Genomic DNA, 24,825 nt, shown 5'->3' on the forward strand with positions numbered 1-24,825 from the left:
TGTTATTTAAGTGTTTATAACATGTTCAGTTGATATACATGTGTATGATATGCTTATGATTACTAAAAAATTGTTAGTTGCTTGATTATGGTGTTTTCTTTGTAAAAAATATGAAATTAGTCATGTATTTATTTTTAAAGCATGTTGTCTTGTTATTTTATTCCGACCAATTTTCAAGAATTTTATCATGCTCTCAAACGGTGAGCTTAAAAACTCTTAAAATTTAGAGAGATGTTCATGACATTAGAAGCAATTGCAAAAAAAAAGGTTTGTTTGAGATGAGGAAGATATGACCTCTGCAAGTCAAAATAGAAATTCTTTCTACACAGAAATTCTATATTGACTATACTGTTTTGTTATTTTATTTCTTTCAATCTGTTTATATTGTGGCAAACATTTTTATTAGTGTTAGTTTATATATTGAAGAGGATATTGTGAAAAAATGGTGGTCAGATTCATTACGATTTATGAATTAAAAAACATGTAAGTTGATTCCATATTGTCTAACATGTAATGTCTATTTGAATGCATAATGCGATTCAAAGGGTAAACCCAAGTGTGTTGTGTTTTATGAGTAAGTTACATGTGAGCCCATGAATGGCTTTGTGCCAGTGCAAAATTAATGTATTTATCATGTGACATTATTTATTTTGTGTTATGATGCATATGGTTTATTTGCACTTATTGTTATACAATGGCACACCGATGTAATTGAGCGAGAATTTCTCAATGGTTGGGACACACTTGACCTCCTTTTGATGCTTCTAGAGAGGACTCCCTAACTTGGGTTTCACATCTAATAGATGCGAGGGATGCCATATGCATGAGTTCGACTTGGCTGAAGTATCAAGGTGGCATTCTTTGGGTGTGTCCTACTTGAATGGAGTTCTAATGTGGTGTCCCGGGAGCGCGAATCACATAACTTGGAGCAACTGGAGCTTGGATTTTGGGTTCGAATATGCAATTCTTATATCCACCTCAAGTCTTTGGAGCGAAGAAGACGGATCTGGGTAGTTTACAACTTGGCCCCATCAGCTATATACTAGTGTGCATACATACAATGAAAATCAAACCTACATGTCAACTGCAAGCTAAAGGTTCCCCGAACTACTACATCAATACAGGACATTGCCCACAAAACTACTTATCAATACACACAATTTAGGATTATTTAATAGACAAAACTGATTAGGACCTACATGCGACTCCACATGTGATGTTTAAGGCGCTATACGAGTCGGAAGACAAGCGCACACTTTGTTCAAGCTCATCTAACTAGGGGTGGCAATCGTGTCGGGTTTGCGGGTTGACACGACGGGTTGGTGGGTCAGCATACTTCAACCCGAACCCAACCCGTTTATTAAACGGGTCGGCTGTGGCAAACACGAACCCAACCCGTTTAATAAATGGGTAACCAGACACGACCAGCCAACCCATTTAATAAATGGGTTGGGTCGGGTAAACAGGTTCTCAAGTTCGCGGGTTGGGTTGGCAGACAGGTTGGGGGGTCGGGTTGACCCACCCGCCTAACCCGTTTATTAAACGGGTCAGCTGGGTTGGCATACCCTTAACACGAACCCGACCCGTTTAATAAACGGGTTAGGTGGGTCGACCCATTTATTAAACGGGTTCATTTTTTCCAAACCCGAACCCGCCTAAGAGGCTGGTTGGCGGGTCGTGTCAGGTTTTGCCACCCCTACATCTAACTATGCTAAATAACATGGAGTCCGTTCAGCACATCGAGCCTGTTTTATGAGCCCAAACGAGCCGCCATGCAATCCCTCTAGGCAGAGCCACGAGTTGCTAGGTTCCTTTTCCAACTACTAGAAGAAGCATGACATGGAGCGAGTTTTCCGGTTGGTATTTATGCGTGGGCCAAAATTACACTTGATTAAAGGCCGCATCACCTTTACAAAATCTCTGACATTGTGGTCCAGCCCTACTTTGAAGGTTACCGTTATAGGAATCCGTATCCATTTGTCTGCCGTCCATAAAAAATACCATAATAGCTCAAATAATGAAACAAAAGTCCTTATCGGCTTACGATTATTATGGCCCCTTGTCTTCCACATAAACGGAAGAATAGGATAATGAAATAACATTCTCACACATGTATTACGTATGGTTGAAAGGTAACCGAACAATCCAAAACTGCCATGTAAAAGATCCGCAGTCGGCCTTCTGGAAATCTTCTTCACCTTGTTGAACCCCATCATGAGAAGGGACACGTGGCACACTTTAACCAGGTCTTGATGTTTAGGCCACACGAACTACCGCTCGATTCCACCACTTAATCTGCCACCGAAGAGAGAGAGAGAGAGAGAGAGAGGAGGAAGAGGAGGAGGTTAACACCTCCTGGTGGATCCTGGGTACTGTTGTATGCGTCATTGATGAGGATGCTGTACTCGCCCTTTACACTGCTCCATTCAGCGGCAGGGACGGCCTTTCCCGTCTCTCTCGCTCCCTCCGTCCCAAAGCATGCGGCGCCCAAGCTCCGTCGTAATACCATTACCCTCCCCCAGGCACCCACTCTATGGTTATACCCGAAATCGAGGCCCTGCGTCCCTCGCTGTTCGCTCAACGATCAAGCTCCGGAGGAGGAGCGCGAAGACGATCGAATCTCAGGTCACCCATTTTTCCTCTGGGCGCACAGTTCTGGTCTTGGTTGCTTTTCGCTTGTTTGTAATCGTGTCGGTTGTTTTTCTCGATATTTTATTTGAGGAACGACAGGCGGTTATGTTGTTCCAAGCGAGGGAGGCGCGGGTGCGGCGATCGATCTTGGGTGGCTTCCCGCTTTCCCTCACGTTCTCATTGCGTCAATGTCCAATTTCTTGTTTGGGTACCATATCGGGTGAGCGTCCCAAACTTCTCTGCGCGTATATGCATTTGTTTGCGGCGGCGTTGCTTCTTGTTAGCACGTTCCTTCTTCCAATCGTTTTCGCTAAGTACTTGAGGAATTAATAACTCCATAACTTGTAATCGAGATACTCGAGCCGTGGACCCGCGAAAAGGGTCGAAAGAAAATGGCATGTACTGATGTTCATATTGGATGATAAGAGAATCAGGAAAATGGTGTGTTATTTTGCTTCGTCCGCATCACCAGTCGCGGTAACTTTTAGGTGGTGTTTGAATGCAACCACTTATTCAGATGAACGAGATAAGATGGGATCTTTCTATTATAGATGACAATGCGATTTCCCAGCCTATCCCGTTTATCTGGGTAAGTGGGTGCACCCAAACACCCCCTTAATGAATGCGATGGATTGCCAGCTATAATTCGTTAATGGAGGCTAAGATCGCCACGTTGAACTGTTGTATTGATATTGCAGATATGCTATGTGTATCAGCACTACACCTGCTTAAGTTGCGTATGGAATAGATGTATTCATGGGTTTGTTTATGGCTTGCATGCCTTGGGTCAATCTGTTTTATTTTTTCCTGCACTTTTGAAGAATTTCATCAATGAAATACAATTTTGAGGAGCACGCACATGTTACCGCTTTTTGCTTTTACGTTCTGATAATTATGTTCATGCTATTCAATCGTTCTGTATTTAGATATGACATTTTGTTTTTGATATTTACACTGAGAAACCGCCCCCAGGACGAGAGACCTAGTCGCGCTGGCTCTGCCTGCCGCACTATGATCCATGTCCTGGCAGAGTAAAACTCCGTGGGCTTACCCCTTGTCCCCAGAGAGTCGCCTTGCATCGGCTTGCGCAAGGGATGATGCCCATGGGATTTGAACCTAGACTGCCTGCCTAGCGGCCTAGGCCCATCCCACTACGTCAAACCCCTTTGGGGCATTTAAATGACATTTGCTTGTGAAGTTAGAAAAGTATGTTCTATTTTATTACTGTAGAGGATCAGGAAATTTCATGGGCATACATTTTGATGGAATTCTTTTCAAAAGTTCAATGATCGGTTATGTTGGCATTCCTATGATTGGAGCATTTACCCAACTGAGATTCATTGTACAGGGTAATGAATGGTCCTATAGTATCCGTTGCACGGGACCTGGGATTTGAAGGAAATTCCCTTCTCGAAGGCCTTGTCGTGAGCATATTCATAGTTGGTGCATTTATTGGTAGCATAGGTTCTGGCTACCTGGTTGATAATTTTGGCTGTCGACGTACATTTCAAGTGAATGCGGTACCATTGATCGCTGGTGCACTTTTGTGGTAAATCTGTTGAATTTCTATGCAGTTATTTCTAGATGGCAGTGATTTTGCGATTTCACTTTTGTCATTGTTGATGCTCAAATCTTTAATTGATGGGCCATGAATAACTGGTGGAAATAACTCTTTTAATTTGTTCAATTACAGAAATGATTATAAGGCATATTGTTTTGCTGACATGGGGGCAATTTTTAATGGATGTTATTAGTTATGTATTAGCAAATACTAAAATGATATTGTTTCACTTGTTAAAATAATTGTATCAAAGAAATCATGCCAAAGGGCCAACTGACACTTTGCTATTTCCTAGGATGTTCTTATTTAACATTCTGTTTATCACTGGAAATACTAACATCGGTGACTTGTTTTTGTGGTAGACTTGGTTTATGTCCCATCTAACTGATTCCAGAGTTCTGATGGTATGATTTCGTGAGAGATAGTGATAAAAGTATAAGTCGAGAAAATAATTGCAGCCATTTTCCTGAAAGAAATTGTTTTTTTTTATTTTTCTTGTGCTGATATCAGTAAAATATTTTTATTTTGTTTTTATCAGGAAAATATTGGCAAAAAATAATAAAAAATATAAATTTTTAGAAGTGAATAAAATAAAAGAATGTATAAATAGAAAATTAATTTCTATTGATACTTACCATTTCAAACAGACAGCTATCAAAATATCATATTTTCCTGTTAAAAAAAAATATCGATACTTCTCACTGACTCACTATGCTGGAAGTGAGTACACATATCCAAGGAATTTACTAGATGGTTGGGGATCCTACATTATGTTCCATGGGACTGTTGCTAGTGAAGGGGTCAAGTAGACTTTCCAAGGAGTGGTTGCAACCTCCTGCCTCAAGTTTCCAAATCAATGATCATTGACAAATACTTCAGGATTGATTGAGCTGTGACGATCACATGCAGCCAACTGTTGCACTTTCTCCAAGATTTGGTTTTGAAGGTTCAGAGCTTGGACCTGAAGGGAGCTCTGGGCTGGCAACAGACAAGTACTCTAGTTGGAGCTCAACGGAAGCGAGAAGATCGTGCCTGTGGTTCCGGGCACTCTGGGCCTGTGGTTGACATGTCTTGGGTGTTGTACCCTGATTAATACAGTTGGTAAGGGTCTGAGGCCTCTAATGGTGATAGTTTAGGAGGTACGACAAGCTATAAGGTCAAAATCGCAAAATTGGGTAGGTAAAAACTAGGCCCAGCAAGCGATTCAAGAAAGGAGTTCGTTCCAGATCTACAAGGGTCTAAACACTAGGGTCCTAAGGTCACCTAGGGGCGAGGAATAGGGTTTGATATCGGTGTTAGGGTTTAGGTAAATTGGGTTGGGTTGTCGGATGGCTGGTGAGCTCAAAGAGGGTAAACAATGTGCTCTATTGGGACGATATGGTGCAGTTTTGGGTTTCAGGATTTCGAAAAGGAATAGGGATTTAGTTAAGGTTGCAGCTAGGATTAAAGCTAAAGTAAAAGGTTTAGGAGCTGATAAAATACTTGAGATAAGTCTTGAGAGTTTGATCAGCAGAACCACAGCTCATTGGGTTCCTGTACGATTTTCTGGGTAGGGGTGGTTTTATTGTGATAAGAGAGTTTCGTGAAGGGCTTGAGCCATTTGATGATGCTGGACCATCAACCAAGGACGTGGCAGACGTGCACCTGAGGGAGAGAGAGCGACGTCAGTGGGTAGGGACGTTTGGAAAAGACAGATAGGAGAAAGAGACGTCAAGGGGGTAGGGATGACTGGGAGAGAAGAGAAAGAAGGAAGGGAACAAGAGGGAGAGAGAAATCCAATATAATCAATATTATTAAATAATCCCTCAACGTGTTTTCCAGCCTTCTTTTATAGAGTGAAAGTCTGGCCTAATCAATAATGAATGATAACTACTCAGAAAACCAACCAAAAACAAAAAATGAGATAAGAGAGAGACCTATACTAACCATAACTGACTACCTATATACAAGATTAAAGAAACCTTAAAAAAAATAACACCTAACTAATCTAATTAGATAGGACTCTCTGGAAAAGGATGACATCCCTTGAGACTTCTCAATTCACGCCCCTCATAGGGCTCACCTGATGACTCAACCTGCTCCTTACGGTGACACGTGTCAGGCTTCTGCTCTCCTTGTGAAAGAGCCACCTCAGCTGCCACATTAGCTGTTTGGATCCCACCTGGGCTTGGACAAACCTCTTTGCTTGATGGGCAGGGCGTATGGATCCTAGATCTGAATCCTCTGCTGAAAGTAGGCTCGTAACACCAACCCTATTGTGGTGCAACCCCTTTGGTTGGTACTGCATAGGGTCCATATTTACTAAATTCGTGAAGATAAAACATACAGTGCTTTCTCCAACCTTGGTTAGAAAGTTGTAAATGCTTTGAAGGATGTTCCATGGTTATGCTTTCTTCACAGTCACCATGGGTTTGAACGTGGGGTGGTTACAAGGTTTACAAGGGGCTTTTTCTATGGGGATTACCTAGAAAGATTGATATAAATGGGAGGGAAGGTTTCTGGTGAGGAAATAGGAAAGCAAAGATTTAAAACCAACTCCTTTGGATTATAAAGTTATTGTTCCAAGTTTGAAGTACTCGTTGGATAAACAAAAAACCCTTTCTTACATCTACTCTATAAAACATGACAAACATTATAATTTTTTTTAAATAAGGTTGATGAAACCCTTGTCTCCAAAAAAATGGTCTTTTTGTCTTATCACCCATCAAGAATAGCAAAAGTATGGAGAAATTGATGGAGATGTAAATCATAGGATAAAGGTTGGGTGGATGAAATGGAAAAGTGCTACTGGAGTGCTGTGCGATCGTAGAATGCCATTGCGGTTGAAGGGAAAGTTTTATAGGACGACTATTAGACCCGCTTTACTATATGGTACGGAATGTTGGGCTGCCAAGAGACATCATATTCAAAAAATGAGTGTAGCTGAGATGCGGATGCTTAGATGGATGTGTGGAAATACAATAAAAGATAAGATTCGGAACGAAGAGATACGTAAGAAGGTAGGTGTTGCACCCATTGAAAATAAGATGCGAGAGAATCGTTTACGGTGGTTTGGACATATTCGGCGAAGGCCTAATGATGCTCCAGTTAGAAGGTTGGAGAAATGGGAAAATATATTAGTTAAAAGAGGTCGGGGTAGGCCTAGGAAGACTTGGATGGAGATGATAGGAAAGGATATGAATGCTTTGAACCTCACCGAGGACATGGCGTTGGATATAAATGATTGGAGGAAAAGGATTCATGTGGAAGACCCAAAATGAATTTCTTTTTTGGTTCATATCGCTGACCCCAATTGTTTTGGGATGAAGGCGTAGTTGTTGTTGTTGTTGTAAGAATAGCAAAAAAAAATCTCTCCCCCAGAAAGATTTCTTCTAGTCGGGAGGAGTTTCTAATCAGTGCTGTATTTTAATTGAAGAACTACTAATTCTATTAGTGGTGGAACTTAGCACTCTTAACTTCTATGTATGTGCTTGATGGTGTTAGTTGCTTAATATAATTATGAGCAAGGTTGTAAGTATCATATCGTAAGAAGTATCAATTGGACCTAAAATAAGATACTTATCGTATCATATTGTATCGTAAAAACTCATAAATTAAAAAAAATAAAAAATTCTAAAAAATAAGAGAGAAAATGGTAAAAATTCTAAAAAATCATAACACACGAAACAATGATGAAATACACAAAATGCAACCATAAAATCACATATGACACATTTATGTCTCTATGAGTTGTATAAGACATCTTCAAACATTAACTATCTCGCAAGAAAAATGCAAAATATTAAATATCTTGCAATTAAGAACATGTCACAAGACTCATACTTTTATATTACATAAACAAAAATATTGTGGCAATAGTTGCACTCGATTTTTAATCGGTTTTCACTCATTACTTGAGTGCCCCATTGCCATGCCAGATCATCTGATACCATCTTTGTTGGAGTGTGGAGCCTGATTTCTGCCTTGATATAAATCTTTACTTTTTGCGGATCCAACTTTTGCGATAAGTTAGCGCAGGGCAGCACCCTCCGAAGCGATTTTTTTTTGTAGAGGAGTTTTGTAATTTGACTCATACTAAAAGATTTTTTTACCTTAACCCATTTTCTTGAGTGAAAAAATGGTGGAAATGCACATATTTTACCTTAACCCACTTATTTGGGTGAAAAAACGGTGAAAATGTAATATAACTTTACGAAATCATGAAAGCCCTCTACTCAGCACAAAGATCGGCCCCCAAAACGGTCTCACTGCTCCTAGGGTGCGTGAGAATCTCTCCAGTATGTTCTATACGAATGAGGGTTTCAGCTCGCAAAAGCTCTTTAAAACCCAAAAACATAAAAACACGATTTTGCCTATTTTTAAGTCCGCAGGCATTGTATCGTACGATGCACACCGTATCGTACTGCCGTATTGTATTGTATGATATGGCACAATATCATACAATACATGCCATACATGGGTGTGTATGGTATCAATCTCTTGCATCGATGCGATATCTATCATACCATACGGTACAATACAAACAACATTGATTATGAGCATTACTTGGCCCGGTGGCACCAATACAGATAATGCATTGGTAGGCAAAGAATTTTAAAGTGCCAAATTATCCCTAAACGATTGCAGAAATGATGCAGAACTGTTGTTTTTAGCAAACCAAATATCATAAATCCATGTAATTAATAATCTTGACTGGAATGCCATCGGCACATAAGGGCAACACTTCTGGATGTGAAGTCTCCTTCTGGGAGAGCTATGTCAGGCGTTCCATGAATGCTTCTAGATCATCTTAGAAGACTGCAAATTATTTGCCTTCTGCTTTCTCCAAGTAGCTTTGTGTTCTGCAAAGAATATTATTCTTATATTATTCAGTGTTGTTTTTCTGTTTTGCAAAGAATATGTTTTCTACTATATTGCTTGTTTTAACTTTTAGACTACTAAAATGATATAGTTGTTTTGGTTGACTTATGCACTTTGTATTTTCAGCATATTGGTTTTATATGAAAGTTTATCTTGTACTGTTTTGGTTTCTTACAGTGCACAGGCTCATTCCTTGGATGAGATACTTTGGGGAAGATTTTTGGTTGGTCTTGGCATTGGTGCAAACACTGTCTTGGTTCCCATTTACATTTCAGAGGTATCATGTCAAGTTAAAAATATTAAGCTAGCAATTGTTAATTGGACATTGTGAATTTTCTTTAGTGAGTTAATCTGAGTACTTGCATGTTAAGTTCTAAAAGATAAGACATTTTGGTTTCTAGAAATTTAAGTTAGATTTCAAAAATGGAACCTAGGGCAAGCAAATGCTGCTTAGCTTTCTGCATTGGAAGCATCTTTATATTATGTGGTGCAGTATGTTGTGGCAAGCGTATTTTCTTGCTGAGAACTGAGGAATTTTAAGCAAAGAGTCCTTGTGCATATATTATTTACGCGTTTGTGCAATTGCATTTGCACACATGGGCATATATGTTTCCATGTGCGAGCATCTATGTAAAAGAGTATAGCCCTAGGATTGATTATCAATGTAGCAACATCCTGAAAATCATGTTATCCCTATGGTGGGGATGGGAAAAAAGTGAGAAGGTTCCTGGTGTATTGCTGTAAACATATTCTTGATTTTCAATTAGTTAGGACCACTACCATGCACATAAACAATCATAGATAATATGAAATAGGTGAATACCTATGGATGTAGAATTAAATTAATGAATGAACTAGGGAATTCACTGGTCTAGATCAATTTATCAACTTGAACCTGAAATAAAATAAAAGAATCTGATTATGCTAATTGATCTAGCTACAATTACCTGACTGCAGCTCCCAACAAGAATCTAATAGGAATACCAGAATTATCCATAAAACTAAGTTGATATAGAACAAGGATCCTCCAGAATCTCTATAGTCTTGAATTAGAACTGCCAAATGGTTCAGGCAACTCCGCTGCCAATGAGATTTTTTACCGATGTTGCAGTCCTTCTGCTCTCCATATAATATCATACAACTCAAGTTAGGGTTTGAGCACTTTGTTTAGAGCCTATGGTGATGACTATTTAAAGTGCCACCACAAGTAGTTTTTACTGTCTAACCTATAAAATAAGGTATCTTTTGTTGAGAGTGTTGAGAAGCAGTCACCATACATATGCATATGGGTAGTTTGGTAACTACTTAAGAGGTCAGGGGTATTATTGTAAACAATGTTTTAGTCTAATCTCTCTATTTAAGTGAGATTAGACCTAATGAGAATCAATGATTCTTCCTCTCTCTCTCTCTCTATCCCTCTTTCTTTTTCCTGATTTGCTAGAAACCCTAGCCGGCTTCAACATGGTATCAGAGCAGAACGTAGCTCTGGGCATCTGACGTGATCAATCCACACACTGATCGGGTGGTGCTGTGCACATCGTGAAGAGCGATTCGAACAACGTCAAAGCTGATCGCTGTGTGCAATGATTACAACGATTGCTGTGGACAGGGTGTACCGCAATCTGGAACTTCTCTAGCCAGCAGGAACATGATCTGAACAATGTGGCGCTCTGTGATCTGAACAACGATTAACCTCTCCAGCAGGAACGCTGATCGGGCGTGCACTGTGTGTAGTAGCAAGTATGTGCGCGTAGCAACAAGGAGACCCTGACCGTGTCGATGGTGGTTGATGATGGTTGTGTGAATGCCAAAAAGGCCTATAGTCTCCATCATGATGCAGTCGTGGTATGCAGGTTGTCAGTTTTTTTTTGAGATAGTCGTGGTATGCAAGTTGTTGCAGTTTTCTTTTAAGATGAAAAGTTCAGATTTTATTAGGGTGATTAAAATCTGGTAGAGTCTGCTTCCTAGTTGGAAGTTGATGTGCACGTTAGTGTTGGATCTGAACAGCGTATTACAAGTTTTTATATATATATCCATTTTTTTCAGTATGATTAAAATCTGATAGAGTCGGCTTCTCAGTTGGTTGTTGGTGTGCTCGTCAGATCCAAGTTTTCTGCAGCTGGTAGTTGCGTGCGGTTGTATCTCCATGGCTGAAATGCAGAAGTCAGACATGAAGACCGAAACCGTGTCTGATTATAAAGCCTTTGCAAACCCTTTTTCATATGGATCATCTGTAAAGTTGGATGAGACTAACTATGCTAGATGGTCGCGTACGTTCATGATGTCTGTTTCAGGGCATCGTAGAAAACATATTTTGTTGGAAAATGAGCCTATGGACAAAACCGGGAAGTATGCTACATGGGAAGAAGACAATCATATTGTCATGTCTTGGATTATGAATAGTGTGCAACCTCACATAGCTGACGGGCTTATTTATTACACCTCTGCAAAACAAATGTGGGATAATTTGCAATATACTTATTCTCAAGAAACTAATGTTAGTCGTATTCTTCAAGTAGAACAGGAGATCTATAAATTGCATCAAGGAGAGCAAACTCTATCCCAGTATTATGCCTCCGTGAAGGCAACTTTTTGAGAGACTGAATTCTAGTCCGCTGCTTTGGCATCATCGTCTTGGTCATCTTCCGTTGCTTAAATTGCGTAGAGTTATTCCTCATATCTCGCCGTCCACTACTCTGCTGTGTGAAGCATGTCAGCTTGGAAAGCATCACAGGAATTCATTTCCGTCTAGTCAGAGTCCCTCAAGTCAAAATTTATTTGATCTTCTTCATGTTGATGTTTGGGGTCCAAGTAGAATTCTTAGACATTCTAAGTGTCGTTATTATTTAGTCATTGTAGATGATTTTTCCAGATTATCTTGGTTATTCTTGTTAAAAGATAGGGCTGAAGCCCCTATTATTCTTAAATCCTTGATTATTGAAATAAAAACTCAATTTAATTCTTGCATCAAAGTTGTTCACACTGACAATGCTCTTGAATTTAAATCATCTGAATTATTACAATTTTACAAAAATCTTGGGATCCAACCTCTGACTTCTTGTCCTCATACCTCACAACAGAATGGAGTAGCGGAGCGCCGACATAGACACATTCTAAATGTTGCCCATTGTCTTATGATTCAATGTAATATGCCTGCGTCTTACTGGAGAGATGCAGTTCTAACTACGGGATTGTTAAAATATATGTAATTCATATATATGTATATATTTATATACATATATATTTGTATAATCTAAAATACCCGATAGGGGTATTTTAGTCATTTCACAAGTACCCGATAGGGGTACTTGTTTCTTTTCTTTCTTTTTGTATTTTTTCTTATTTATTTTTTATCTTTTATTTTTTTGGTTTTTTTGTCCACCTAATAGGGGCCCCACCATGGAGTCGATGGGGCCCCCAACGGTCACATTTGTGACCGTTGGGGGCTCCCAACGACTCCATGGGAGCCCCTAGGTGGCTCTTCTTTTAAGGCCATATGGCCACTCCTCCCCTCCTTCCTTTGTGTATAAATAGGGGTGAACCCCTCTTGTATTTTTCACTCTTGAGAGTTCTCTCTCTTTCAATAAGAGGCATTTATATTTTTATGTTGTGTTGTCTCCTTTGGGTTTGGGTATTAGCCCTTGTTGTTTGTTCATTAGTGGATGTTGTAAGTGCTTAGAGCACTCTTTACTTTTCCGCATATTTCATTACATGGTATCAGAGCCTTGTGTATGCTCTTCTTCTTAATATAGCTAGTTGTGTAGCTATATTTGTTTTTTTGGTTCTCTCTTCTTTTATCCTTTTAAGTGTGATTATTATGGAAGGAGAACAAAAGATTGATCTCTCCTTCAAGCTCAATGGATCCAACTACATGATGTGGGCCGCCGCCATGGAAAACAACCTCAAAGGGAAAAAGCTTTGGGGATACGTTATGGGCACCATTCCGGAACCACAACTCCAACTAACTAAGATGGAAGACGATCAAGAAAAAGCTCTTGAAGGAGATGCCCGCATGAAGGCCATTGAAGATCACCAATCTAAAATAGAAGATTGGGAAAGTAAGCATGCCAAGATTCTTGCTTGGTTCATGAACAATGTGGAGCTTAAGATTTGCGCCAACATTGCCAAATTTCGGATGGCAAATGAAGCATGGTTCTTCATGAAAGGTATGTTTACCCAAAAAGACCTTGCTCGTCAATTCTTTCTTCAAGAAAAAATCCGGACTATCAAACAAGGAGAAATGAGTGTTAGGGACTACTTTAGCACTCTTGGCCCTCTATGGGATGAATTATCCTTGCTAGAACCAAAATGGGTTTCTAGTATAGATGTGGAATTAAGGAGAGAACAAATGGAAAAAGAACACTTTTTCCAATTTTTACATGGGCTTAGGCCCGAGTATAAACAAGTTAGATCCTCCCTCCTACATAGATCTAAGCCTCTTCCTTTGGAAGATGCCATTGCCGAAATATGCCAAGAAGAAACCCGTCTTGGCATGATTAAAGGAGGAAATGATGTCTTGGCCGTATCTAAACCTGGCAACCATATGAAAACCTACAAACCTCCTCATTTTGGAAGGCAAAATAACTATAATGGCAACTATAGAAAAGCCATTTGCCATCATTGTCAAGAACCGGGTCATATAAGACCTAATTGCCCTAAGTTGAATGAAGCACCAAAAAATAAAGTTGCTTCCGTTGAAGAAGCCACTCAAAAGAAAGAGGAAGCAATCAAAGGAACGGACTCTTTTTCTCTTGCTCAACTATCGGAGGCACTACAAACTCTACTCAAGATTCCATCAACTTCGGGTGCCGCCGTAGCTTCTTCCTCTCCTCCAGGTATGTCGTCTTGGATCCTTGACTCTGGAGCTTCCTTTCATATGACCCCCTTTGAAAATGAGCTTTCCGATTTGTGTAATAACTCTAAAAACTCCTATGTTTCAACTGCCGATGGTACATCTTTACAAGTAAAAAGTTTTGGAACTTTAAACTTTTCAAAAGACTTCTTTGTGCCAAACGTAAGAGTTGTACCTCAACTTAATTTAAATCTCCTCTCTGTTGCTCAAATATGCGATCATGGATGTAAAATCTCCTTCTCAACTAAGGATTGCTCTATACAGGATCTCCGGTCCGGGAAGCTGATTGGGCAAGGCCATAGAAGGGGAGATCTCTATTACATGAGCAACTTGAAACTCCCCATTAACTCTTTTTGTAACCATGTCCAAGATAAAAATATTGATATTTGGCATCAAAGACTTGGACATCCAAGTTTCTCAAAAATGTACTCCTTTCCATTTGGAAAGAAATTTTGTAATGAGAAACATTTTGTTTGCAAGAATTGTATTTTTGGCAAAATGAAATCTACTCCTTTTCCAAACCGAACTTTTGTGTCCAAAAGACCTTTTGAGTTAGTCCATTCGGATGTTTGGGGTCCTTCCCCCGTCATGTCTAAAGGAGGGTACTCCTATTATGTCACTTTCATCGATGACTACACTAGGTATGTATGGATTTACTTTCTCAATTTAAAATCCGAAGTCTTTGAGTTCTTCAAAAAATTTCATATGATAGTTAAAAATCAATTTTCAAGTAATATCTCTACTCTTAGATCCGATTCGGGTGGAGAATATTTATCAAATGAATTTCAAAACTATTTAGAAGTAAATGGAATTTGTCATCAAAGATCGTGTCCTAGGACTCCCCAACAAAACGGCTTGGCCGAAAGAAAGCATAGACATATCATGGAAACCACTAGGACACTCCTTATTTCCAAAGAAATTCCAAAGAATTTTTGGGCCGAAGCGGCCTTAACCTCAACTTACTTAATAAATAGAATGATATCTTCATCCTTACAGAATACATCTCCATACGAAAAACTATTTGAAAGAACACCAGACTTCAATAGATTAAGAGTCTTTGGATGCAAATGTTTTGTCCTTACTCATAAACGGGACAAATTATCTCCTAAAGCTATTGAATGCGTTTTCTTGGGTTATGGAGAAAATCAAAAGGGTTTTAGATGTTTTGACTTGAAAAATAACAAACTCTATGTATCTAAAGATGTAACATTTTTGGAAAATGAGAATGGTTTTGTGAAAACTAAAGATATTGACGAAAGTGAATATACTTTTTTATTTGATCTTCTATCTCAAGAAGATGAGACTCCTCAAGAAGAGGAAATCTCTAATGAGTCTTTGAATGACCTAGAGGAAATTCCTCTTGATAATGCTATAGATTAGAATAATAGACCAATCCAAACATATGTTAGGCGTGGTCAACAAACTCAAATAAGTGCCTTAGAAAAATACTCTCAAGGATCCAACATTGAAGAAACATCTTTAAGGAAATCCAGTCGGATCTCCAATCCTCCTAATAGGTTTGTTTCCTATGAGTCCTTAACTCCTAGATATAGAGCATGTCTAATTGCGTTGCATTCATTTCATGAACCTTCACACTATAATGAGGCCAAAAATATTCCCCAATGGGTTGAAGCCATGAACTTAGAGCTTAGAGCCCTTGAAAAAGCAAAAACTTGGGAAATAACTTCGTTACCCACTGGAAAGAAATCTATAGGATGTAGATGGGTCTTCAAAATTAAAACCAAGAGTGATGGTTCATTAGAACGTTATAAAGCACGGTTAGTAGCTAAAGGATATGCTCAGGAATATGGTATAGATTATGAAGAAACCTTCGCACCTGTTGCTAGAATGACTAGTGTTAGGACTCTTATTGCTATTGCGTCAGTGAAAAAATGGCCTATCTATCAACTCGATGTTAAGAATGCTTTTCTAAATGGCGAATTAAATGAAGAAGTTTACATGGATCCTCCACCAGGAGTATGTATTGGTAAAAATAAAATTCTTAAACTTAAAAAGGCATTATATGGTTTAAAACAAGCCCCAAAGGCTTGGCATGATAGATTTAGTAATGTAATGACAAGTTTGAATTTTCGTTCATGTTATACTGACACTGCTTTGTTTGTGAAAAGTGCAGGGTCTTCAGTAGTTATTTTACTACTTTATGTTGATGATATGATCATCACAGGAAGTGATGAGAAAGGCATTAATGATATTAAAAAGGTTTTGAAAGAAAATTTTGATATGTCTGACCTTGGATTCTTAAGATATTTTTTAGGAATTGAAGTGACGTACTCTCCTCGAGGGTACATTCTCTCTCAGATGAAACTTGCTGCTGACATCTGTTCCAAATCTGGTATTTCCGACGATAAGAAAACAGAAACCCCAGAAGTCATCAATGCAAAATTAAGGTTGGAAGATGGAACACCTCTCGAGGATCCTACTCCCTACCGGCAACTTGTTGGGTCTCTAACCTACTTATCCATCACACGGCCTGACATTGCTCATGCCGTTCACTCTGTCAGTCAATTTCAACATGCACCTACAACTGTGCACATGAGTGCAGTCTTAAGGATCGTCAGATATATCAAAAATACCATAACTAAGGGAGTTTTTCTTTCCTCTGCCTCATCTCTTGATTTAATTGCTTATACTGATGCAGATTGGGGAGGAAATCCCAATGACCGAGTCTCAACTACCGGATTTTGTGTTTTCTTAGGTGACTCTATGATTTCTTGGAGATGCAAGAAGCAACACAAAGTATCCTTGTCCTCAACGGAAGCCGAATATCGTGCTATGGCTACTACAACCATGAAACTTGTGTGGTTAAGAAGCCTCCTCAGTGATATGGGCTTTGTCATCTCTACTCCTTCGAAGCTGTGTTGCGACAACAAAAGCGCAATCTATATTGCAAGCAATCACACCTTCCATGAGCGTACTAAGCATATTGAGATGGATTGCCATTACGTTCGTGATGAATACCTAAGAGGAACCATAGCACTACCTTACGTCACATCAGAGTACCAGTTGGCGGACTTCTTCACTAAGGCTCTTGCAGCTCCTCGGTTTTTGTTTCTTCTTAACAAGCTTTCGGTCATATCCCCGTAAAGCTTGAGGGAGGGTGTTAAAATATATGTAATTCATATATATGTATATATTTATATACATATATATTTGTATAATCTAAAATACCCGATAGGGGTATTTTAGTCATTTCACAAGTACCCGATAGGGGTACTTGTTTCTTTTCTTTCTTTTTGTATTTTTTCTTATTTATTTTTTATCTTTTATTTTTTTGGTTTTTTTGTCCACCTAATAGGGGCCCCACCATGGAGTCGATGGGGCCCCCAACGGTCACATTTGTGACCGTTGGGGGCTCCCAACGACTCCATGGGAGCCCCTAGGTGGCTCTTCTTTTAAGGCCATATGGCCACTCCTCCCCTCCTTCCTTTGTGTATAAATAGGGGTGAACCCCTCTTGTATTTTTCACTCTTGAGAGTTCTCTCTCTTTCAATAAGAGGCATTTATATTTTTATGTTGTGTTGTCTCCTTTGGGTTTGGGTATTAGCCCTTGTTGTTTGTTCATTAGTGGATGTTGTAAGTGCTTAGAGCACTCTTTACTTTTCCGCATATTTCATTACAGGGATACCTAATAAACCGTATGCCTTCAACCTCTGTGGGGGATCGTATTCCCATTCAAATTCTCAGACCTGAAGCTCTTCTTTTTCCTATCTCTTCAAAGGTGTTTGGCTGTGTGTGTTTTGTTCATAAACTTGGTCCCAACCGCGATAAATTGTTATCCTAATCTATCAAATGCATTTTTGTTGGGTATCCCAAGCACCAAAAAGGTTATCAGTGTTATGATCCCATATCCCAAAGAGAGTATGTCAGTGCGGATGTTTCATTTTTTGAGTCTATCCCATATTTTTCTAGTACCTCTCCGAGAATACATGATAGTGAAGGTGATTCATTCCCTCTTCCTGTTCCTCATTTTCCATTAGAATCTGTCAATTTTGAGCCTCTTGTTTCCAGTCTGACTCTGTCTCGTTACAAAAATTGTCTTATGGTGTACACACATCGAGCTCCACCCAACTCTATGCATGTGTCATCAGCTTCTCCAGAGGTAAGTGTTCCTGACCCTACTGACGATCCTCTTATTGATGGTGATTTACCTATTGCTCTTCGGAAAGGAAAAAGGCAATGCACACTTCATCCTATTTCTCAGTTTGTTTTCGAGGCGCGACTTGGTGAAAATATAAAGAATTTTGTATTCACCTTATCTGCTGCATCAGTTCCTCTCAATCATCATCATGCCCTTCTGGACCCCAAATGGGTGACGGTCATGCAGGATGAAATGGACGCACTGCTTTCTCGTAGGACATGGGACTTAGTTGATCCTCCACCTGAGGCTGATATTGTTGGTTGTAAATGGGTCTATACTATTAAGTATAACTCCGATGGATCCATTGAAAGGTTTAAAGCTCGCCTGGTTGCAAAAGGCTATACTCAAACTTATGGGGTGGACTTGTTTGAAACCTTCTCTCCTGTTGCTCGTCTTGGGACTATTCGTCTTGTTTTGTCTGTCGTAGTGCACCATGGTTGGTCTCTATGTCAGCTTGATGTGAAAAATGCCTTTCTGTATGGAGACTTGGAGGAGACAGTTTATATGCAACAACCTCTGGGGTTTGAGGTTTAGGGGGAGTGTCAGAAGGTATGCAAGTTGAACAAGGCAATCTATGGTCTCAAACAGAAGTCCCCATGCGTGGTTCTCCAAGCTGGCCGAGGTCATGTCAGCATTTGGGTTTGTCCGATCTGCATCTGACCACTCTCTTTTTATTAAAAAGACTTGCACAAGGATTGTGGTCATGATAGTATATGTTGATGACATTATAGTCACAGGAAGCAGTGAAAAAGACATTTTTGAGACAAAGTCCCATCTTTAGAAACACTTTGTGACTAAGGATCTGGGACCACTCAGATATTTCTTAGGCATAGAGGTTGCAAGAAGTAAAGAAGGATTTGTTCTGTCACAGCGGAAATATGTCTTGGACCTGCTGATGGAGACATGGATGCTAGGTGCCAAACCTGTAAAGATTTCTATGGATCCCAAGTCTCATCTGTTTGATGAACAATTCGAGTATGTGGATTGTAGCTGTTATCGCTCCTTGGTCGGCAAGCTATTATATGTGATTGTGACCAGACCTGACATATCCTTAGCCGTAAGCAAGATAAGTCAATTTATGGACAAACCTATAAAGGCTCACTGGGAGGCTACAATAATGATTCTCAAATATCTAAAGTTCTCCCCTGGCAAAGGACTATGGTTTAAACGAAACCCCTCTTTAGATGTTACTGCCTATTCAGATGCAGATTATGCAGGGTCGATTATTGATAGAAAGTCCACAATTGGATTCTGTGTGTTTGTTGGAGGAAATCTTGTTACTTGGAGAAGTAAGAAACAAATTGTTGTTGCTAGGTCGAGCGCTGAGTCAGAGTATCGGGCTATGGCTCAAACTGCTGCTGAGATGATGTGGGTTAAATCTGTGTTGACTGATCTCCAAGTGAAAGTTTCATTACCTATGCAGATGATATGTGATAATAGAGCTGCTACTTATATTGCAAATAACCCAATGTTTCATGAACGAACAAAGCATATTGAGGTGGATTGTCACTATGTACGTTACCTGGTCCAGACTGGATACATTTGCACCAAGCACATATTTTCAGAGAATCAAATTGCCGATGTCTTCACCAAAACCCTAGCGAGTTCAAATTTTTCAAAATGTTGTGACAAGCTGAGCCTTATTGATATATATGCTCCAGCTTGAGGGGGAGTGTTGAGAGTGTTGAGAAGCAGTCACAGTACATATGCATATGGGTAGTTTGATAACTACTTAAGAGGTCAGGGGCATTATTATAAACAATGTTTTAGTCTAATCTCTCTATTTAAGTGAGATTAGACCTAATGAGAATTAACGATTCTTCCTCTCTCTTTCTCTCTCTCTCCCTCTTTCTTTTTCCTGATTTGCTAGAAACCCTAGCCGACTTCAACATCTTTGATGTCCATAATAACCAAGAGAAAAAGAAGCAAAAATAAGGTATCTTTGATATCCAGAATAACCAAGAGAAAAAGAAGGAAGACCAGAAAATCATAGGCATGTTTCTGATCAAGAACGTAGAAAATAACAAGTTTATTCATGCAGAAAATCACAGACATGCATACAGAAAATTTCAAGCATGTTCATGATCAAGAACACAAAAAAATAACAAGTTTTTGCATGCAGAAAATCACAGACATGATCAAACGCATAAAAGAATATAGGTTTTATATATATATATATACTTGCTACATTTTCTGTTCAAGAACGAAAAACGTAGATTCGATTCCCCGTAACGCTATGTAATTTTGCTCATGCTAAATCCTCGTTCTATCGAAAAAAGAGAAGAACCCGTACCTTTTCTTGTAGATCTACGAAAAATAGGAGGCGGCGTTGGAGGAGAAAGCTCCCTTTTTTCTTTTCCTCTCTCTTTCTCTCTCTCTCTCTTTCTTTTCTCTCTCACTCACGGTTCAACCTCTCTCTCGCTTTCCCCTTTTCTTTTTCTTTCTCTTTTCCCCTCTCTCTCTCTTGTCCCTCCCTCTTAAAATTTGATTTTGAGAGACAGAGAGGAGCTGATGGATTGTAACGACCCCAATCCATACCCTTTAAAAATGCGGAATATATATATATTTTTTAAAAGAGAATTGCGGAAACCTTCCCAGAGATCTGGGGTCCTCACAGTTCCACTTTCCATTGGATAACCCAACCACCACAAACAAAATTGCAATCATCATCCATAAGAACCAACTAAAACTCTTTTTATTAATGAACCAATAAGAGTCTCATACACAACTCAAAAGTGAAGTAATCAATTGCAGAAAGTAAAAAGAACTAAAAGACAAAAAAAAGAGCCACTATGTTCTCTACTGAAGCTGACAAGCCCAAGTATAACTCATCCATCCCCAGATGCATGTCCAACTTCACTGTTCACCATTCCTGTGAAAAACCAACAAAGTAGGGTGTCAGAACCGAAATTCTGAGCACAACTACTTCTAAAGAAATCAGGTGAGATAAAGAACATGGATAAGATTTTATGCAGTGATTTAAGTGAGTACAGATATAAAATTTGCAACATTCAAATATCCATAACTACCAACAATTGCATGTGCTCACCAATCAAGAATAGTAAATCAGTACCATATATCAAGAATTAAATTTCCAAATCTTGCAGCATGATTTTAATAAGTAAATCCTATGCTACCACCAACTCATGTCATGATATAGATAATGATTCAACATGCATGATCTAATGTATAACAGAAAAATGATGATTATGTGCAATGCATGATTTCTTCTGTTATCTTTCATTTATGTTCCATCTTTCCATATGCATGCCCTATTAAATGCACACATCTTTAAGTTCCTCTTTTTAATTACTGTGGCTCGCGGATACACCAAACGGGTACAAACCCCGAGGTCAAGTAGGTTCCCAGGGTAGCTTAACACACAATTTGTATTTTATTACTGGGTTCCAACTTCGCCCTCGACCGATATCAGGAAACAGCACCATCCATTAGAACATTAGACCTCCACATCTAATGTCGGGGACACAAGAGACACCCCACGCCCACATGTGCCACTTCCTTGGTACCATAAACAATAGCTATGTCAAACACGTCACTCCCGGGTAAAGTGGCAGACTCTCCCTAAAACCGTGGTCAGGAGAAAGAACCTCAATATCGGGTTCAGGGGACCAAATTACAGCACACAGAGTTTTTGTATCCTCACAGTCTCCCCCAGACCGGATATCCAAGATTCTCATACTTCAGATGAGATATCCCAGAATGTATATTACACTGTTCTTGTTGATTATATTTTTAATTAATTCTATTTCTTTAAGTTTGCCACACATATGCAAAAGTAAAGTGAAAACCTCGCATCCTCCCTTGCAGGGACCCATTCGGAACTCCAGCCCGTACAAACCACTAGAACAATGCAGTAAAGTGTCAAACCATCTTATGTGGTTCAAGTGATGCATTTAAAAACATATGTAACAGAAAACCAAACCCACGGCTCTCCAGGCCGATGACAGTCCATTTAGGCCATCGAGGCATCACATCACAAAACAAAAGTAGTGTTTTATTGATAACACTAGGCCAAAGTGCCAAATGCATGTGCACTTATGCAAAAATAAACCCAATCATAAGCATGTCATTTTTTTTTAATCATATGCATCCTTACTATGTGTGTTACCTCCATCACATACGTGTATCCACCCATGCATATCTCTTTTGAATGTGTGCATGTGCACATAAATTAAACATTTTCATCAAGTGTACATGCTAACGTAAACTGCCAAATATCAATAACCTGACAGTTATATGACAACACATGCTCACGTTAATGACTACATAACCAGGACAATTAACTACTGCTTAATAAGGTCAATCACATATACATATCACTGGCAGAACTTATAAGCACATATATTAACCTATCATAGAATAAACCGTATTATAAGCAGCATTAACCCTGACGAACATAGGTATGATATTGAGCGTGTTCCAACACGCATCGTGCTGCTGCTATGCCTGTTATAGCATCGCTACAACCAACGCACCCCCATAGTTTCATAACAGAAAGTTTATTTTCTTTTTGGCACCGAAAAAACCCAAATATATGCAATTTCATGACAAGAATATCATTTTCTGTTCAATGCTGAAACAACCCACACATATGCAGTTTAGCAGGTAAAATATTTTAGGTACGGTCAATATTTCATAACCAATTTCAGAGCGTGTCTAAGTATTTAGGAAGATATAAAGAATACAAGCATGCTGGCATGTGTAGCCAAATATTCAGAACACAACTATATAGATAATAACAAATAAAGTTATCAGCATATACTTATTAACATTGCATTAACCTAGGTATTGTAGTTATTATTCACAAGCAGGGAACATAGCAACTTTTAGAACATGTTAGAAACAGTAGGTCATACCTGTGTTGCCCACTTAATATTAGCATGCATCGATCATTCATATGCAAGTACTTGAAACAAATATATTTCCCACCAAATCCGGCACTATCATAGGCATAACAAGGGTATAGCTATTTATATTTATACACATGATTTTACCTCTTTTTTTTTTTCAGCAAGTATCAAACCTTATTAACAGAGTAAAGAAGGTGAGTGATACAACAAATTTTAAATGATATATCAGATAGCAAATTTTCATTCAGTCCCAAGTTCAACAAATAACTTAATGCTATCATCCCTAGTTTCTTTTTCTTTTCTTTTCTTTTTTTTCATCTGTCACTGCTTACAAAGATAGGTTTTGTTTAAACCATTTAGAACTCACGCTAAACTGTGAAAAACACTAACTAAACAACATGTAATCCATTCAGTTCTTTATACCAAAGGATATTGCCGATTAGCTTTACTCGAAAGCACCTTGTATCTATATGAAAACCCTTCAAAATTTCGAAACTACTGGATTTGGGGTGGAACACAGCATAGTGCAGACTTTGCAAGACAATACACCCGAAAATCACATTAAATCCTACCAGGTTGGATTACCTATGCATGTCGAGCAGAGTTTTTCCGTTTTTCCTTTTTTTTTTCTTTAAAAAGGGGAAATCAAACTAAGGGGAGTGATACACGGTTCACCCCCATGATTCTTGAGAAAAGAAACCCTAAGAAGGGGTTCCCAAGAACCCATCTCAAATCAAAGTACGGAATCGAACCCACGTTCGATTCCTCACCCAGATTCAAAGAAGAACCGTACCTTTTTCGCTGGTATACCGGCAATCTGAGACAATCGTGGCTGACGCTCCTCACTGCTGCCGTGATTGTTGGTGGCCGAAGTTCGCCGGCGACCTCCCTGCCTCCGGCGCACGCACACAGACAGAGAGAGATGGGAGAGAGACGAGGGAGAGAGATGGGGGACTGAGTGGAGAGAGAGACGAGGGAGGGAAAACCCCTAACCCTACTCCTCCTCTTATCGGCCCCCTCCAGTCCGAGATGGGGGGAGGTCGGTTACGCCCTGCGTAACCCCCCCCTTCCCCCCTTTCCTTTTCTGTTACGGCATTTTCGGGCAACCCTTATCGGGTTGCCCTTTTCTCTTAAAAGGGCTGTTACATGGGGTGGGGCTCGGGTCCGAACCCGGGACCCGTAACCCGGCCCCAAAACAATATGGATCCACAAGTTGGATCCGAATGGATCCAATTGTGGATCCTCGGATTTTAAAAAAAACTTAAAGTTTTATTTATTTACTGTTATTATTATTATTATTATTATCGAGATCCATATCATTTATACCTAATTTCCCTTTTATGGGTCCTAGATCCGAAATGTGGATCTAGGCCCAAATTTGCAAAATTTGAAATATTTTGGTAGCAAAATTTTCGGGTTTTACATGGATTATATAACACATAGGGACTCCCATAAGGGGGACGTCCCCTATGTTTCTAGAAGTAAAGGAGTTCTATTAAAATAGAAACTCCTCTAATTCTAACTTCTTTATATATATATTGAGATATATCTTATTTCTAGTATATAGTTATAACTTTGTTATTTGTTTTTAAATACTTATTTATCTACATTCAATGGATCCTGGACTATATCCAGATCTATTTGACGCCCCCCGCCCCCCCTATATATATATATATATATATATATATATATATATATATATATATATAGGTCTCAGTCAATGGATCCTGGACCATGTCCAGATCCATTTGACGTCAACCCATATATATGTATATTATACTGATTTCAATAATAAAAATACCTTCATTTAATAAATTTTACATTTATTATTATTTTAAAATAAAAAAATTGCAATATATTACAAACATATCGCCAGAAATCTTTACCAACC

The 24,825-nt window shown here is 39.1% G+C and overlaps 1 protein-coding gene across 3 annotated transcripts in view; it reads left to right on the plus strand.

Annotated features, from left to right (window-relative positions):
• The first annotated feature begins 2,279 nt into the window (after positions 1-2,279).
• The window catches only part of LOC149813000 (Major facilitator superfamily protein), a 162,887-nt gene continuing 140,341 nt past the window's right edge, over positions 2,280-24,825 (plus strand). For all 3 annotated transcript variants that reach the window (XR_016428298.1, XM_089991755.1, XM_089991753.1), the window contains exons 1-4: positions 2,280-2,625; positions 2,731-2,851; positions 3,980-4,180; positions 9,230-9,329. Coding sequence is in view for 2 of the 3 variants with exons in the window: in XM_089991755.1 (XP_089847881.1) it covers positions 2,391-2,625; positions 2,731-2,851; positions 3,980-4,180; positions 9,230-9,329 (657 nt within the window). In the remaining variant the exon portion in view is untranslated. The remainder of the gene's footprint in view (positions 2,626-2,730; positions 2,852-3,979; positions 4,181-9,229; positions 9,330-24,825) is intronic.

The sequence above is a fragment of the Nuphar pumila genome, chromosome 16, assembly GCF_984573655.1.
Source record: "Nuphar pumila chromosome 16, dmNupPumi1.hap1.1, whole genome shotgun sequence".
In the NCBI taxonomy this organism is placed as follows: Eukaryota; Viridiplantae; Streptophyta; class Magnoliopsida; order Nymphaeales; family Nymphaeaceae; genus Nuphar; species Nuphar pumila.